The following is a 16427-nucleotide window of genomic DNA, read 5'->3' on the forward strand; positions in this document are numbered from 1 at the left end:
TAATAAACAAATTATTGCACATGATCCAATCATTTCTCCACCCGGTTTCACACTCCCACGTAGGCAATGGACAGCTCTCAACAGGCTCTGCACTGGGCAGGGCTGTTGTAGCAGCACCCTCCACCAATGGAGGATGAAGCCGGATGTGCTCTGCGACTGCGGAGGAGTCCAGACGATGGAGCACAGCACATCGCACCGCACTGTCTCTTGTGGCAGCTATCGGGAGGACTTTTAGCCCTCCACCAACTCATCCCTGAGGCAGCCACATGAATGCAGAACCTAGACATTCAACTTTAGCGCACCTCATATTGGCTGTAAAGAAGAAGAAGAAGAAGAAGAAGAAGAAGAAGAAGAAGAAGAAGAAGAAGAAGAAGAAGAAGAAGAAGAAGAAGAAGAAGAAGACGAAAAAGACTTGAAATAGCTTTGTCGAGCTTCATATTGTTTGAAGGTTCCATTCATTGCTGTTTCTAAGGAGAGTCACCTTGTATTAGCATGTTTCAGTAGCTTCCTGTACGCTTTATCATAGAATTTGCAGACGTCATCTCCTCCAGGTTGGCAGGATGGCTGACAGGTATAAACATTCATCTCTAAGCTGTCTAGCCTGGGTTTGGATCCTGACCCAACTATAAACTGTCATCCAGTTGTTTCATAGGCAGAGTAATTCATCAATGTGTGTGCTGTCCCTCAGATTGATGTTGAACTGGGCTTCCCATCTGCCTGCATTGATTGGTTGACATTAAAGACCCCATTGTGTCCTTTGTGAAGAGTAGGCAAGCTATCACCAGCACCCTGGACAAATTTTGCCCCAACTTCCTGTGTCGGAGTAGCAGTGACCCATCATCCAGGATTGTAACCCTAATCGTAGAAACTGCTTCAGAAGAACCGACGCTTTGTGTTGAGTATGGTTCATGATCTGATCTCTGGAAATCCCACTTTTTTTGTCATACGTGACTGCATATGTGGCAATTATAATAAGTTGCATGAAGATGTTTATGTCACTATGTGGGAGGAAGTTGTGAAGATGGAGTGTGAGTTGGTGTAATTACCTCCACCACTGAAGGTGGACGTAGGTTATGTTTTCACCCTTGTCTGTCTGTTTGTCTGTCTATTTGTTTGTCCTGTGAGAAAGATATCTCAAAAGGTTATGGATGGATTCAGAAGAAATTTGATGGAGAGTTTGGGTGTGTGACAAGGATGAACCGAGTTAGATTTTGGTGAACATCCGGATCCGGATAGAATTTTTTTTCGTGATTCTTCACCATTGAGAGATAGGGCCAAAAATGATATGTCGCACGATATTTCAAACAGTTGTGGACGAGTGATGACAAAACTTGGTGGATGAGTTGGTTACTAGAAGAGAACAAGCTGATTCGATTTTGGTTCAGGTTCAGATTCAGATCTACCCTATCAGTCGATACATTGTATTTGTTGTCAGACTGAGATGGAAAAATGTCGGAATGACAATGTGTAAAAAGATTGTGGTGTCATACATTGTGGTGTCATTCCTGCCATGATGGGTTGTTTTTTGGGGATTCCATCCTGACATGTTTTTTTCTGATCTTATATATTAATTATCAATGATCGTGATTTGCATGCAATGTGCTACTCCCTCGGAATGCAAGCATCATCATCCAAAACCTCTCCCTCCTCAACCACCGTGGGTATGTAATAAATACTGTATATGGCCCTAAAATACACTATTGAAGGGGATGACGTTTCATTACTCCGCGAAGTGAAAAGTGCGGTTAAGCAATACGTAACATTTGAAATGACGTATGAATGCTAAATGAGGCTCTTTGCGAATGCGGTGTGTGTGTTTTTGTACACTGATTCGATTGGGCTCGCAGGTCACTTTTAACCTATGGTTGCTATAGCGAAAAATCTGTGATTCAAATATTTTTTTAACATAATTCTCAGCATTCAGACAAAAGAGTGGCTATTTGGAGATGTTTAATCATAATTATTGTGCTCCTGAATCCAAATCGGACTTGCAGAAATTCCAAGGAAATTATAAACAGGTAAAGGTACATTCAAAGTACACCGCCCCCATGCCAAATAAGTAAATAAACCAATGTCACCCGCAGGGTGACCCGTATCTTGCCAAAAGGTGACCACTTGTGACTTCTTTAAGGTCACACTGAGGTGAACAGAGCTGCTATCCACCAGGAGCGACTCCTTGAGGAATATCTGCCTACGAGAGATTCCGATGAGAATAGTTCTACAGAGTAACCATGAAAAATATGTGTTTGCCTCATAACGTCACCAAATGACGTCATAATGTCTCAAGCTTGACATATCTAGAAAGCATTCATCGAGGTGTTCAATTTGAGGTACTACATGATATGGTTCCTAAAACTTGAAAATTTGAACTTGGGGTCAAATATGTTTGACCTTCGGCGCTAACCATGAAGGTCAAGGCCAATCGCCACCAAAAATTAATCAGCTGAGCGCCAGACCATGAACTATATTCCCATGAAGTTTGAAGACGATCCGATCAAAATTACTCAAAAAATAAGGGTTTTGTCGACTCCCCTGATTTGCGACAAAGTGACCTTGACCTTTGACCTTGACCTTCAAAATTTTATGCGCTGAAAGGGACCTCTATAGGCCTCTGATATGCGAAGTTACAAAAATTTCCAATGATAACTGTGCTCTGCAGAATTTTTTATACGTGATTACAGACAAACAAACAACAACAACAAAAAACATACAAGCTGACTAACATATCTTGCAAAAACTTCGTTTTGGCAAGATAATAACGAATCCTCCAGCGCGTGACATTGCCGAGGCACCTTCAGCACCCGGCGATGCCGCTCTGCAGCACGTGGAGACTGAATTGAGAGGAAGCAGTGTGCAACAATTGATTGATTAATTGTTTAATTGCATAATTAAAATGGATAAATATTAATCGTAAAATAATTAATTTCTTTATCAAATGGCGATGAGCATACCAAAACCACCAGTTTCATCTGAATCAGTAACTTTTTGAAAATTAAATAATTCATAGAAAAAGGAATAATTCATAAATTAATTGATTAATCAATAAATCAAAATACCCTTTATAGCCAAATAGCTTGTTCACTGTTGTTTCCAAGTATCAGCTTCCCAGCTCAAAAGGTGCCGAGATATTGCCCAGATGAGAAAGAAAATAAATAAGTAATTAATAAATCGATAATACTTCTATAATTAATTGATTAATAAAATAAAAAAACCTTTTTGCCAAAGCACATCCTCACTTTTGTCCCCAGATTTCAGCTTCCTAGCTCAAAGGATAGCTGAGATATCGCCCAGACAAAGAAGAAAGCAAGAAAACAAGCAAACAGAGTAAAAACTGAGTACTTTCTTCGGTGCCAGGCAATGACGTCATACATGGCCTGGATATGGAATTGGGAAGGAGTAGTGTACAATATCCATGAAATTGGGTTCCTTTCATTTACTGTTTATATAATTAGCTTGCAGCGGCAGTGATGACAACCGCGCGCACACACACACACACACACACACACACACACACACACACACACACACACACACACACACACACACACACACACACACACACACACACACACACACACACACACACACACACACACACACACGGTGAGACCCTCTTTAAACCAAAAAAGAACGCACCAAAGCAGCCTCCGACAGATATCTATCACATTATTGTGTACACCCTCCAAAGTTACAGAACGTCTAATACTGACACTTACAAACCCTCACATCCCAGCACAGGTTCAGACCAAACCACTCCACAACAACTCTCCTCACAAACCTCACACAAAACACGTTGGATAGCTTCAACAGTAGAAAACTGCAAAAAACGCACTATCTTCACTCCAATAGACATCATCAAAGTATTTGATGCCACCCCAAAATTCTTACTCCCAAACAAAACACCCAACATAAACATGCATAACAACACCAAATGCTGCCTTGCCAATGACCTCACATGCAGACAGTCATACGGAACTTTTAACGCCAAGTCAGCACACACAAAATACTTTCCCAACGGAATCCTTCAAGGCTCAGTCCCCTACCCCAAAATCTTTACTCTTTTCATGTACAACATTCTACAACCACCCAAGAACATAAAAATAGCCTCGTATGCAGATAACGTAACCATTACCTCTACTCAGAGGAACATCAACACAGCCACAGCACAACTTCAACCCTTCCTCAGCACCATACAAACCTGGCTTACCATCAACAGACTATAAGTAGGCTCCTCAAAATGAAGTCACTCTTTAAACAAATTACACCAAGGAACATAGGGCTGCACCACACATCACACTGAACAACATCCCTATCACACACACATGCACACACACGCGCGCGCACACACACACACACACACACACACACACACACACACACACGCGCGCGCACGCACACACACACACACACACACACACACACACACACACACACACACACACACACACACACACACACACACACACACACACACACACTTTTCCTTTCACCACAAGATGCAAAAAACGAATATAATTTCTCTTGTGGCCCTGGAACCAAATTAAAAAATATATTCATTTATGACCACACTCACAGCCCATACAACTGATTCCACTCCCACTCTTCCCCACACCTCCTTCCAAACATTATAAATAAGGAATATCATCATTTTAAACTTACCCTGTGCATCGACAAGCCCATATATGACCTTCTCATTGATGTTAAGAAGCATGAAGGTTTGTTTAGAATTCACATATATGAACCTTAGACCTTTCACGGACATATGTTGTCGTGAGTATTTGCAGTAAGGACACCAATATGTTTTTGGACAAGTTGATCGTGAAGTAGCTCTGAATTCATCCCGATTGTGCATGTACAGAGAGAGGTGAGATAATTTAATTGGTCTGTCTGCTGATCTGGCAGTCAAAGAAAATGAACAAGAGCTCAAGCGAGCACAATATACGCCTGAACAAGAAGGTATATACAGAATTGTGCTACTACATGGAAAACAGCATCCTGGTTACCATAGCAACCACTTTAGATGACGAACGTATGTCGCAACACACCATCTCCACAGTCTGTACCTATGTACCAAATATGAAACGTGAAAGTTGAAAACTTTGGGAGCTAGAGTGCGGACAGGAATGGACGGACGGACAGACAGACAGACGGATGGACGGACAGACAGACAGAAGGACGGATGGACGACCGGTATCACATAATACGTCCCGATATATATATATATATATATATATATATATATATATATATATATATATATATACATATATATATATATATACATATATATATATATATATATATATATATATATATATATACATATATACATATATATACATATATATATATATATATACATATATATACATATATACATATATACATATATACATATATACATATATACATATATACATATATACATATATACATATATATATATATATATATATATATATATATATATATATATATATATATATATATATATATATATATATATATATATACATATATATATATACATATAAGCCTGGTGTTGGCGCAGTGGTTAGGGCAGTGGCTTGGGATCCAAAAGGTCCTGAGTTCAAGCCCCGTTGGGCCACTGAATTAATACACCAGGGGGTTGACTCAGCCTGTCATCCTTCCGAGGTCGTCGAAATGAGTACCAGTATACTGGGCCGGTGTATACCCCGGTTAAAATAGGTGTACCATATCCCTGTGTCGTAAGAGGCGACCAGGGTTGCGTCAGGAAGGGCATCCGGCGTAAAACATGTGCCAAATCACTATGCGGATCATACGGATGATCCGCTGTGGCGACCCCTAACGGGAGCAGCCGAAAGAAGAAGAAGAGAGAAGATATATATATATATATATATATATATATATATATATATATATATATATATATATATATATATATATATATATATCGGGCATATAAAAATCATTGAAAACAGGAAACCTACCGTTTTTAGCAATGTAATAAAGGACACAAACAACAGGCACGTATCACTAATGCAACATGCTAAACTAGAATGGGCATTCGGTAGAGCGCATACCTTCGCCTCCGCTACTTTTATGTTCTTGGCATGAGAGTGGGGGGAACAGAACAGTGAACATTTTGGTGTTGGTTTCATGCAAATCGGTTTTGATTTGACCGTGTTATGACAAAAACCGCATATTTTGAAAGGTCGTGACCCCACTGACCTTTGACCCCCAACCGCTAACAAGGGTAATGACGTAATTGTGTCATGTCGCCCGTCACAAGATTGGGCAATGAATTCTGAACATTTTGGCATCGGTTGCATGCCAATTAGATCAAAATTGACCGCGCTATGGTAAAAATACGAATTTGACCTTTCCGTGACCTTGACCTTGACCTTTGACCCGATCGCTCCCAAAATCTAATCAAATGTTCCTTGGAAAACCCATCATCCCACCAAATTTCAAGCGATTTGTTTTAATACTTTCTGAGTTATGCGAATAACACACACACACACACACACACACACACACACACACACACACACACACACACACACACACACACACACACACACACACACACACACACACACACACACACACACACACACACACACACACACACACACACACACACACACACACACACACACATTCACAAATAAATAAATAAATAAATACACAGCGACCAATACATAACCTTTCGCAGAAGGCGAAGGTAATAAGATGGTGTAAACTACGCTTAATCAATGGCGGTAAATTTATGAATTTTCTTTTCATCAACATTTAAAATATCTATTTTATTTCAAATGAATTATATATTCGAACACTGCAGAACACAAATCGCCTTATCGGCACTTTCAAAAATCTTTCCTTTCGCAGTATTCGGACAAAAGATTGCAGCATTTTACATCATGTCGACCAATCAAATTTGCTGCTTGCAGACCCCCTCGCATGTCCATTTTACTCTCCAGACTGAATGAACTCTCGAGTTTTAAAGTATCGTTTAAATTTTTACCTTCTTCACGTTTCTTCATGGATTTATTCTTTCTTTTAACATCAAAATTTATTCGGCTTTTGTGCTGTTTGCGTTGGTGGGGATGAACAGTGTAACTGGCGGCGGTTTTATTGGTGTGTTAATGGCGTTTTGCAAACCCCGATATTTTGCCGATCTATGAGCAATCAATCCGTTGTATTCCAAAGAAAAAATATATTTCGTTTAAAAGATGACAAGATAGCTGCGTACGATTTAAAATATAGAGAAAAGAAAAAAAGACAAAAAGAATAATAACGATGTGGCATGTTTGCTTTTGCAGTTGTATAAACATCATTTCAGCTCGGCTGGTGTTCTCCTTTTTTTTTCTTCCCCTTCACAAAAATTTTGCAAAGTGTTAATATAAATATATAATATCAACTTTTTATTATACCGTTTTCGTTTGAGTGGAAATCACCGGCACAGGTCCTGTTTTCCCCTTCGGGCGAATTTTGCACACGTTTGAAGGTAATTAAATCGCGCATTACGTTTAATGACACTTCCGATGTGTATAATTTAAATGTTTTTTTTTTTTTGTTTGTTTGTGTTTTTCAAAGCAGGATGCGTATTGTAGCAACATTTATGGGGATGTCATGTAGTCGTCATTACACCTTCGAAGTAACGACTTGTCTCGCTCCTACGTCATTCTGTCATTCATAGTTTCTTCCTGCGTCAGTCGTTCAGTGTACACAAACACGTCGGTGATCGTCGATTAATGTGTGTTCGGGTGAGTGTTTGGTTTTATGACATACACAATACTAATTATTGATCCACACCACAGTGGCTTCCTTCCGATGGTGATATGTTGCAATTATTGTAAAATTTTTACCTCAGGTTTCTTTCCCTCTGTGGTATTTAATATCCTCTGAACTCTGTTATCGCGGACGCCGTTCCACACGATACCGGGTGTAACGAAAAAAATAAATAAACACCAAACTCTTCGTTTTATTCACCATTAATTATTTTTTTCCCCCTCACCAGATTAAATGTAGGTTCTGTTGGAAACCATGCCCTGCACAAGTGAAGGAAATTATTTTTCTGTTGAATCTTACGTCGAAATGCAATAAATATGTCGTCTGAATTTCGAAGAAGGTTCAAGAGAAAATTTTAACTGAAGAGACACCCCGTGCAAAGAGAGAACCTTCAAATGGACGAGGAAATTTCGAGAGCAAGGAACTATGTACACGACTCAAAAACTCAAAAACTCAAAAACTCAAAATCGACGCACGCACACACACACGCACACACGCACGCACGCACACACACACACACACACGCACGCACGCACGCACACACACACACACACACACACACACACACACACACACACACACACACACACACACACACCATCTCGTTCTGGACCCCCTTCGCTGGAGAACTCTTGAGGTAATTGAGAGGGTCCGACGGTCGGTCGGACACAGTTGAAACTCGAGGGGGAGCACTCGGTAGAGTGCAAAACCTCCGCCGCCAATACTGCTGAGTCACTTGAGTGAACCTGATATCCTATTCATTGTTGGTCAAAACGGATCAGACTCGACTGAACCATGATTGAGTAAACTAAACTAGATCGACGCGCATGTAGAAATACCAAAAAAAAAAAAATATATATATATAAATTTTTTTGAAAAAAAACGTGCAAAATTTGTTTGTTTTTTTCTCCTACAATTTTTTTGGGGGGGAGGTTTGAAATCACTTAAAACATGTAGAAATGCAAAAAAAAACAAAAAAAAAAACAAATAATTTTCAAATAAAATCGAAATTTTTTTGAAAAAAAGTTGCAAATTTTTTTTTTTCTCGAACAAAATTTTTTTGGGGGGGTTGGAAATCACTTAAAACATGTAGAAATGCAAAAACAAAAATTCAAATCTTTTTTTCAAAATGGTCGTCATAACGGCCATATTGGACTGTGGACCAACTCCAAAATCTAATGGCATGATCCTTGGACCATACCTAATCCCCCCACCAAGTTTCGTCGAAATCCGTTGAGTTTTTCCGTAATACTGTTCACAAACAAACAAACAAACAGACGGGTGAAAACAGTAACCTCCGTCTATCTTCGATGGCGGAGGTTAACTCGAAGGGCACTTGGAAGAGCGCATACCTTACCTCCGCTACATCATGCCTGATCCATGAGAACATATCGGGCCCAATACATTTTTAAAATATCATGCTATACGGTACTATATCGTTTTTGGTCCTATCTCTCAATGGTGAAGAATCACTTAAAAAAATTAAATAACTCTCGTATCCAGATTCGGATCCGGATCTTCACTAAAATCGAATTGATTCGTCCTTGCTACACACCTAACCCGTCCACCAAGTTTCGTCCGAATCCGTCCACAACTTCTTGAAATATCGTGCTGTATAGAGTATAACGTTTTTGGCCCAATCTCTCAATGCTGAAGAATCACTTAACAATTGTAGTGTCCGGATCTGGATCATCAGTAAAATCTAATCAGTTCGTCCTTGTCACACACCGAACCTGTCCACAAAATTTCATCCGGATCCATCCACAACATTTTGAGATGTCCTGCACACAAACAGACAAACAACCAGACAGAAAGGGGTGAAAACACAACCTCCTTCACCTTCGGTGGCAGAGGTAAACAGTTCCTTTGCCCCACAGTCAATAATTTGGACTGACAGTTTAAAGTCTCAGGATTCTCCATGATGGCATGAGACTTTATCCACATGAAATCCAAGTCAGACCCAAACTCGCTGACCCACACAAAATCAAGCAACTTGAAATGGCTCAGTGGATTGAGAAGAAAATGGAGGAGGGGTGTGTTTTTCCTCAACGATATTTGGTTCTCCAACGAGGCTCACTTTTTGCTTTATGGCCAAGTCATCTCAAGGAACAATGTTTTTATTGGTGCAAAGTACCACACAACGAAGTTAGCCAGAGACCCTTACAAGTGCGCAGCCTGGTATGAAATGAGCAATAGAGGCATCGTTTGACCGTGCGTTCTGGTACAAAGATTAGGACGGTAATGCCGTGACCATCATCTCTGAGTGCTACATTAAAGTGTTGAATGAGTTCTGGGCTGCTCATGATCACAGGAGAAGCTTTTGAAGAGAAGAGCAATGATTTCAGCACGATGGGCCAACCACTGACACCAAAAATGAATCCTGTAAGTGGGTGATGAGCCACTTTGGGGAGAGAGTGATTGGCCGACGCTTCAGCATTGAGTGGTCTCCAAATTTTTCTGATCTGAGCTCACTTGGTTTTTATCTTTGGCGATATCTCAAATATAATGTGAACAAGAATAGCTCCACAAACATATTTGAGCTGAAACAAGCAATCGCAGAGAAAGTTAGGTCCATCCCACTTGCCAAATATCAGCATGTAATCAACAACTTCGCCCATCATGTTCAAGTCCGTATTCAGCGCAGACGTGGACATTTGCAGCATGTGATCGATTGAGTGCCAAACTAAAGTCTTCCAAGTTACTGTTCTGATATTTAGTACACCTGTCACACAAAATTTAGCACATATTGCTGAATTTTTATGTAATCTACACGAATAAGTGTGTGCGTCCGTGCGTGCGTGCGTGCATGCACGTCAGTGTGTTTCCTCCATAACTCCAAAACCATAAAACTTAGCAGACTGAAACTTTGCATGCTTATGAAGAAAACTCCAAGGAAGTGCACGACTGAAAATTGTGTGTTTGGGTTAATTAAAAACACCCCTTTTGAAGATAATTAACAGCCTTATTTAATTATATCCTTCATCAGGCGATTCTTGGCCACCTCACACTCTGGGTCTTAAGGCGTATCCTCGGTAACCTCGCTTGGGTCTGAAGCTGCCATGTTTTTTGGCCTGCTCAACTTTGCCTTGACTTGGAACAGGCCGCAACGATTTCTTAACAAGAATTTTTTTCCACTTTCCTCACTCATCTATATATTATTTCTGTTAACGTCTGCGTGTAATTTGATGTATCTCCTCCAAAACTGCCGGACGGATTGTCGCCACTTTCGGCATGCGGGTGGTCTGTGGTCTAATGAACAGCATGGGCTATGTGAGATCGTGCCAGACGGACAGGTTTGGGAATTTTGGGCGATTTATTATTATTTTTTTTTAATGTTTAGCTTGCCTGTTCGAAGAACAGAGAGCTATAGCGATACCCCCGGCGTGAGCGTGAGCGTGAAAATGTTAAAGTTTTTGGTGCAAGTTATTTTTTCCTTTCTAATGTTTTTATCTACCACACTTTTTTATACGCCCGGTGTGTGTGTGTGTGTGTGTGTGTGTGTGTGTGTGTGTGTGTGTGTGTGTGTGTGTGTGTGTGTGTGTGTGTGTGTGTGTGTGTGTGTGTGTATATATGTATGTGTATATATATACACACACACACACACACACACACACACACACACACACACACACACACACACACACACACACACACACACACACACACACACACACACACACACACATACACACATACACACATACACACACACACACACACACACACACACACACACACACACACACACATACACACATACACACATACACACATACACACACACACACACACACACATACACACATACACACATACACACATACACACATACACACACACACACACACACACACACACACAGTAGACTAGGCGCAAGTCGGCAGCGTCAAAAAGTCCCGAATTTATCTCATGTTAAATCCCTTTGAATAAAGGGTCATCCCTCTGTAAGTCGTCATCTCTAAGTCGTCACTTCGTCTAAGTCGTCAGATGTTGTCCGTTCCCGCGTAATGGAAACGCAAGTAAATTACCACTCCTAACTCGTCACATGGAACTGCTGCCTCGTGAGAAGCCCGATTTCATGGAATCGTGATGCTCGCTTATTGGTTTACATCGCCAGTGATAGGCTATTTATAACTGCGTACACACGTTGATCGCACTGCAGGTAGGACAATAGCGACAAAGCATAAGCTTACAACTAAAACCTACCAAGAAAAATACGACATTATCCAGTTTTGCGAGGCAAACCCACTGATGTAGAAAACAGCCATAGCTGAGAAGTTGGACATCAAACGGCAGACATTGAACGATATCTTGAAGAATAAGGGCAAGATATTTGGACAAGTGGAGAAGATCGCGAGGCCAGTGGTATGTGAAATGTGTGTCCTTTGAAGATGTCGATGACGCGCTCATCATCTGGTTTCGGCAAATGTCGGCTCAGCCAAATATTCGGTTTCGGCAGATTCGGCCAAATATTCGGCCGATACTGTCTTTCGGTGGAGGATTGCCCAGACAACATCATGGAATACAATGACCGGTTTGAGTCCTTTCTCATGCACCAGATGCCCAAGAGTTTGAGGCAGTCAAAAATAACGGATTACTTCGCGAAGGAGTAAAGGATCGATCGAGCTGAGTGTTGAAGTCCGATCATGGTTTTATATTGGCTTGTTTTGTACATTACCGCACTCACTTACACATAGGCATTGAGTGGTAATCATCACCACGATGACTGTGTGTCATGTAATTTGTCACCATACCATCACCGATGGTATATGAGTTGTCTTACAGTTGTTCATTATCTTTACTTTTCATAAACTGATTCATGAATTCCAACTTTGCTTGATCACTTTCCAACTCACCAATGAACCCCACCTATGCCCCGAGGATTGTGTTTTCCTTTTGGTACAATAGCCAGCTCTCACACGTACGTGTCCAGGCCACGCGCTACTTCATCCTTCACCCCACAGTCATCATGAATGTTCGCATACGCGTAAGTCGTCACATTTCTAAGTCGTCACTTTTTTCTCGGTCCCGATGGTGATGACTTACGCCTAGTCTACTGTATATATATATATATATGTATGTCGGGGCATATTATGTGTCGTCCGTCCGTCCGTCTGTCTGTCTCTCTGTCCGTTCCTGTCCGCACTCTAACTCCCAAAGTTTTCAACTTTCACGTTTCATATTTGGTACATAGGTACAGACTGTGGAGATGGTGTGTCGTGACATACGTTCCTCATCTAAAGTGGTTGCCATGGCAACCAGGATGGTGTTTTCCATCCGTTCCTGTCCGCACTCTCCCAAAGTTTTCAACTTTCACGTTTCATATTTGGTACATAGGTACAGACTGTGGAGACGGTGTGTCGCGACATACGTTCGTCATCTAAAGTGGTTGCCATGGCAACCAGGATGCTGTTTTCCATCCGTTCCTGTCTGCACTCTAAGTCCCAAAGTTTTCAACTTTCACGTGTCATATTTGGTACATAGGTACAGACTGAGTCGCCATGAGTATATCTTAAACTAAGGAGAATTACAAAATTTGCGCTCCAGAATCGAACTTACAAGCAGTTCTGACACTTCGGAAAGTGTTCATTTGTCCCATTTGGACATATTTGACATTTTGGTCGTCTACAGGAGGTATATTTTCCACGACATTTCCCGTTTTTATTCTTCCATTATATGATCCGTCACTTTGGCATCGATAAATACAAATAAAAACTAGAGGGGGAGCACTCGGTAGTGTGCAAAACCTCCGCCGCCAATACTGCTGGGTCACTTAAGTGAACCTGATATCCTATTCATTGTAGGTCAAAACGGATCAGACTCTACTGAACCACGATTGAATAAACTAAACTACATCGACGCGCATGTAGAAATGCCAAAAAAAAAATGGAAATTTTTTTTGAAAAAAAATTAGCAAAATTTTTTTTTTTCCCTAACAAATTTTTTTTGGGGTTGTAAATCACTTAAAACATGTAGAAATGCAAAAAAAAATCAAATATATATTTTAAAATGGCCGCCATAGCGGCCATATTGGACTTTGCATCAACTCCAACATTTAATGGCATGATCCTTGGACCATACCTAATCCCCCCACGAAGTTTTGTCGAAATCCGTTGAGGAGTTTTTCCGTAATACTGTTCCCAAACAAACAAACAGACGGGTGAAAACAGTAACCTCCGTCCATCTTCAATGGTGGAGGTTAACTCGAGGGGGAGCACTCGGGAGAGTGCAAAACCTCCGCCGCCAATGCTGCTGGGATCACTCAAGTGAACCTTATATCTTATTCATTAAATATGTCAACAGTGCTGACAGAGTTATAGTTATTTTCTACAACTTTTTTTTTGGGGGGGGGGGGGGGGGGGTTGGAAATCATTTAAAACATGTAGAAATGCAAAAAAAATCGAAATTTTGTTGAAAAAAAGTTGCGAAAATTTTTTTCTCTAAATTTTTTTTGGGGGGGGGGTTGGAAATCACTTAAAAAATGTAGAAATGCAAAAAAAATTTTTCTCTAATTTTTTTGGGGGGGTTGGAAATCACAATACATGTCGAAATCCACAAAAAAAATTTTTGTCAATTTTTTTTGGGGGTGGGGGGTTGGAAATCACTGAAAACATGTAGAAATGCAAAAAAAAAAAAAAATTTTCTCGAACAATTTTTTCTGGTGGGGGGGGGGGGGACCAAGTCCAAAATCTAATGGCATGATCCTTGGACCATACCTAACGCCCCCACCAAGTTTCGTCGAAATCTGTCCAGGAGTTTTTCCGTAATACTGTTCACAAACAAACAAACAAGCAAGCAGTCATAGACTGGTACTTACGAAATCGTCAACTTGACCTCTGACCTTGTCTAATAAAAGCTGTCTCTTGAGAAGGTAGCGACGCAAACCAGAAGTTTCTATGATGATTCTGTACCAAACCATCAAAAATCGAAACGTCGACCGAAGCAAAAATCTCCATTTCTCCACGCAATTATTTTATCAGTCACAAAACCGTAATATTCGGCCATCCACCAACAATCTTTACATAATCCGACGGCTTAGCGAGTCAGCCATGCGACGATAACCTTTATTGGGATAAAAAATGACTTTTAAACACCATCTTTATCGAAAACACCGTCAGCACGCACACGCAAAACCTTTACGTGGTCAACGCCGCCTCTGCTCAAGTGCACTGCACCACGTGACGACCCGTGACTCGCGAGTGAAATATTTTTGTGCAATATTAAAATTTCTCCAAAACATCCGATTTTTACCAGAATTTCGACAATCGAGTTTTAAGCGTCCTCAGCGATCGCAAAAACCGAAGACAAAATTAAAATCGAAGTTAAAACGAACTCGTAACGTCGAGCGAAGCAAAAATCTCCATTTCTCCACGCAATTATTTAATATTATTTTATCAGTCACGAAACTGTAATATTCGGCCATCCACCAACAATCTTTACATACTCTGACGGGTCAGCGAGTCAAGCGTGTGACGATAACCTTTATTGGGATAAAAAATGACTTTTAAACACCATCTTTATCGAAAACACCGTCAGCGCGCTCACGCAAAACCTTGACGTGGGTCAATGACGCGTCTGCTCGAGCGCACTGCATCATGGGACGACCCGTGACGCGTCGAGTGAAATATTTTTTATACAATCTTAAAACGTCTCCAAAACATCCTATTTTTACCAGAATTTCAAAAACAGAGTTTTAAGCGTCCTAAGCGATCGCAAAAACCGAAGACAAAATTAACATCGAAGTTAAAACGAACTCGTAACGTCGAGCGAAGCAAAAATACTCCATTTCTCCACATTAATTTACGGAATTATGTTTGACCTCACTGTGACCTTGACCTTTGACCGATTTTGACCAAAATCTAATCAGCGCTAGCCATCACCCTCCTGAATCACGTTGTGTAATTTGACATTGGTAGCACTTCTTCCGTTCTCGAGTTATCGTGCCTACAAACAAACACACAAACAAACACACAAACAAACAAACAGAAACGGAAGTCATCAATATACTTATGAAATCTAAAGATTTCGTAAGTAACAAACAGAAAGGGGTGAAAACAGGAACCTCTGATCTTCGATGGCGGAGGTTAATTAAACGTTTCACTTTTAAAAGTTTCTTCAAACATTTCGTGCATTGCATGTTGAAGCCACTTGGCATGTTGAACTTTCATTTGTGATACCGTGGTTCTACACTGGAGGTAGGAAGGCAAAATAAATTATGTGATCACAATGAGAAAAAAGAAGAATTTCAGTTCTGAAGTAAAGAATCGCCACATCATGGCAGGAAAGCCGAGAGGTACGCATGCTCACTGTGTAGCCTGGATTTGAATCCCAACCCAACTGTCCTGATGTCCTGATGTCCTGATGTTTCAAACTGTCCTGATGTTTTAGAGGCTGGGTGATTCATCATTGTGTGTGTCTTCTCTCGGATGGACGATAAGCCGGGCATCACATCTGCCGGAATCCTTCACCCCTCTCCCTCCCAACCATGCACACTCTCATGCACCCCGATCCCTGTTTCCGACCCCGACTCCCCCCACCCCCTCTCTCTCTGTCTCTCTGTGTCTCTCTCGCTCTGTCTCTCTCTCTCTCTCTCTCTCTCTCTCTCTCTCTCTCTCTCTCTCTCTGTCTCTCTGTCTCGCTCTGTCTCGCTC

At 40.9% G+C, this 16427-nt stretch overlaps 1 protein-coding gene across 7 annotated transcripts in view; it reads left to right on the forward strand.

The window, feature by feature from the left end:
• Nucleotides 1–7530: 7530 nt before the first annotated feature.
• Nucleotides 7531–16427, forward strand: part of UVSSA (UV stimulated scaffold protein A) — a 200332-nt gene continuing 191435 nt past the window's right edge. For 2 of the 7 annotated variants that reach the window (XM_085848588.1, XM_085848587.1), the window contains exon 1: nt 7531–7751. Coding sequence is in view for 1 of the 7 variants with exons in the window: in XM_085848589.1 (XP_085704715.1) it covers nt 7740–7751 (12 nt within the window). In the remaining 6 variants the exon portion in view is untranslated. The remainder of the gene's footprint in view (nt 7752–16427) is intronic. The other 5 variants (XM_085848583.1, XM_085848586.1, XM_085848589.1 and 2 more) reach the window with 5 other exon arrangements.

The sequence above is a fragment of the Eptatretus burgeri genome, chromosome 12, assembly GCF_056783735.1.
Source record: "Eptatretus burgeri isolate ZD-2024b chromosome 12, Ebu_testis_v1, whole genome shotgun sequence".
NCBI classification, from domain to species: Eukaryota; Metazoa; Chordata; class Myxini; order Myxiniformes; family Myxinidae; genus Eptatretus; species Eptatretus burgeri.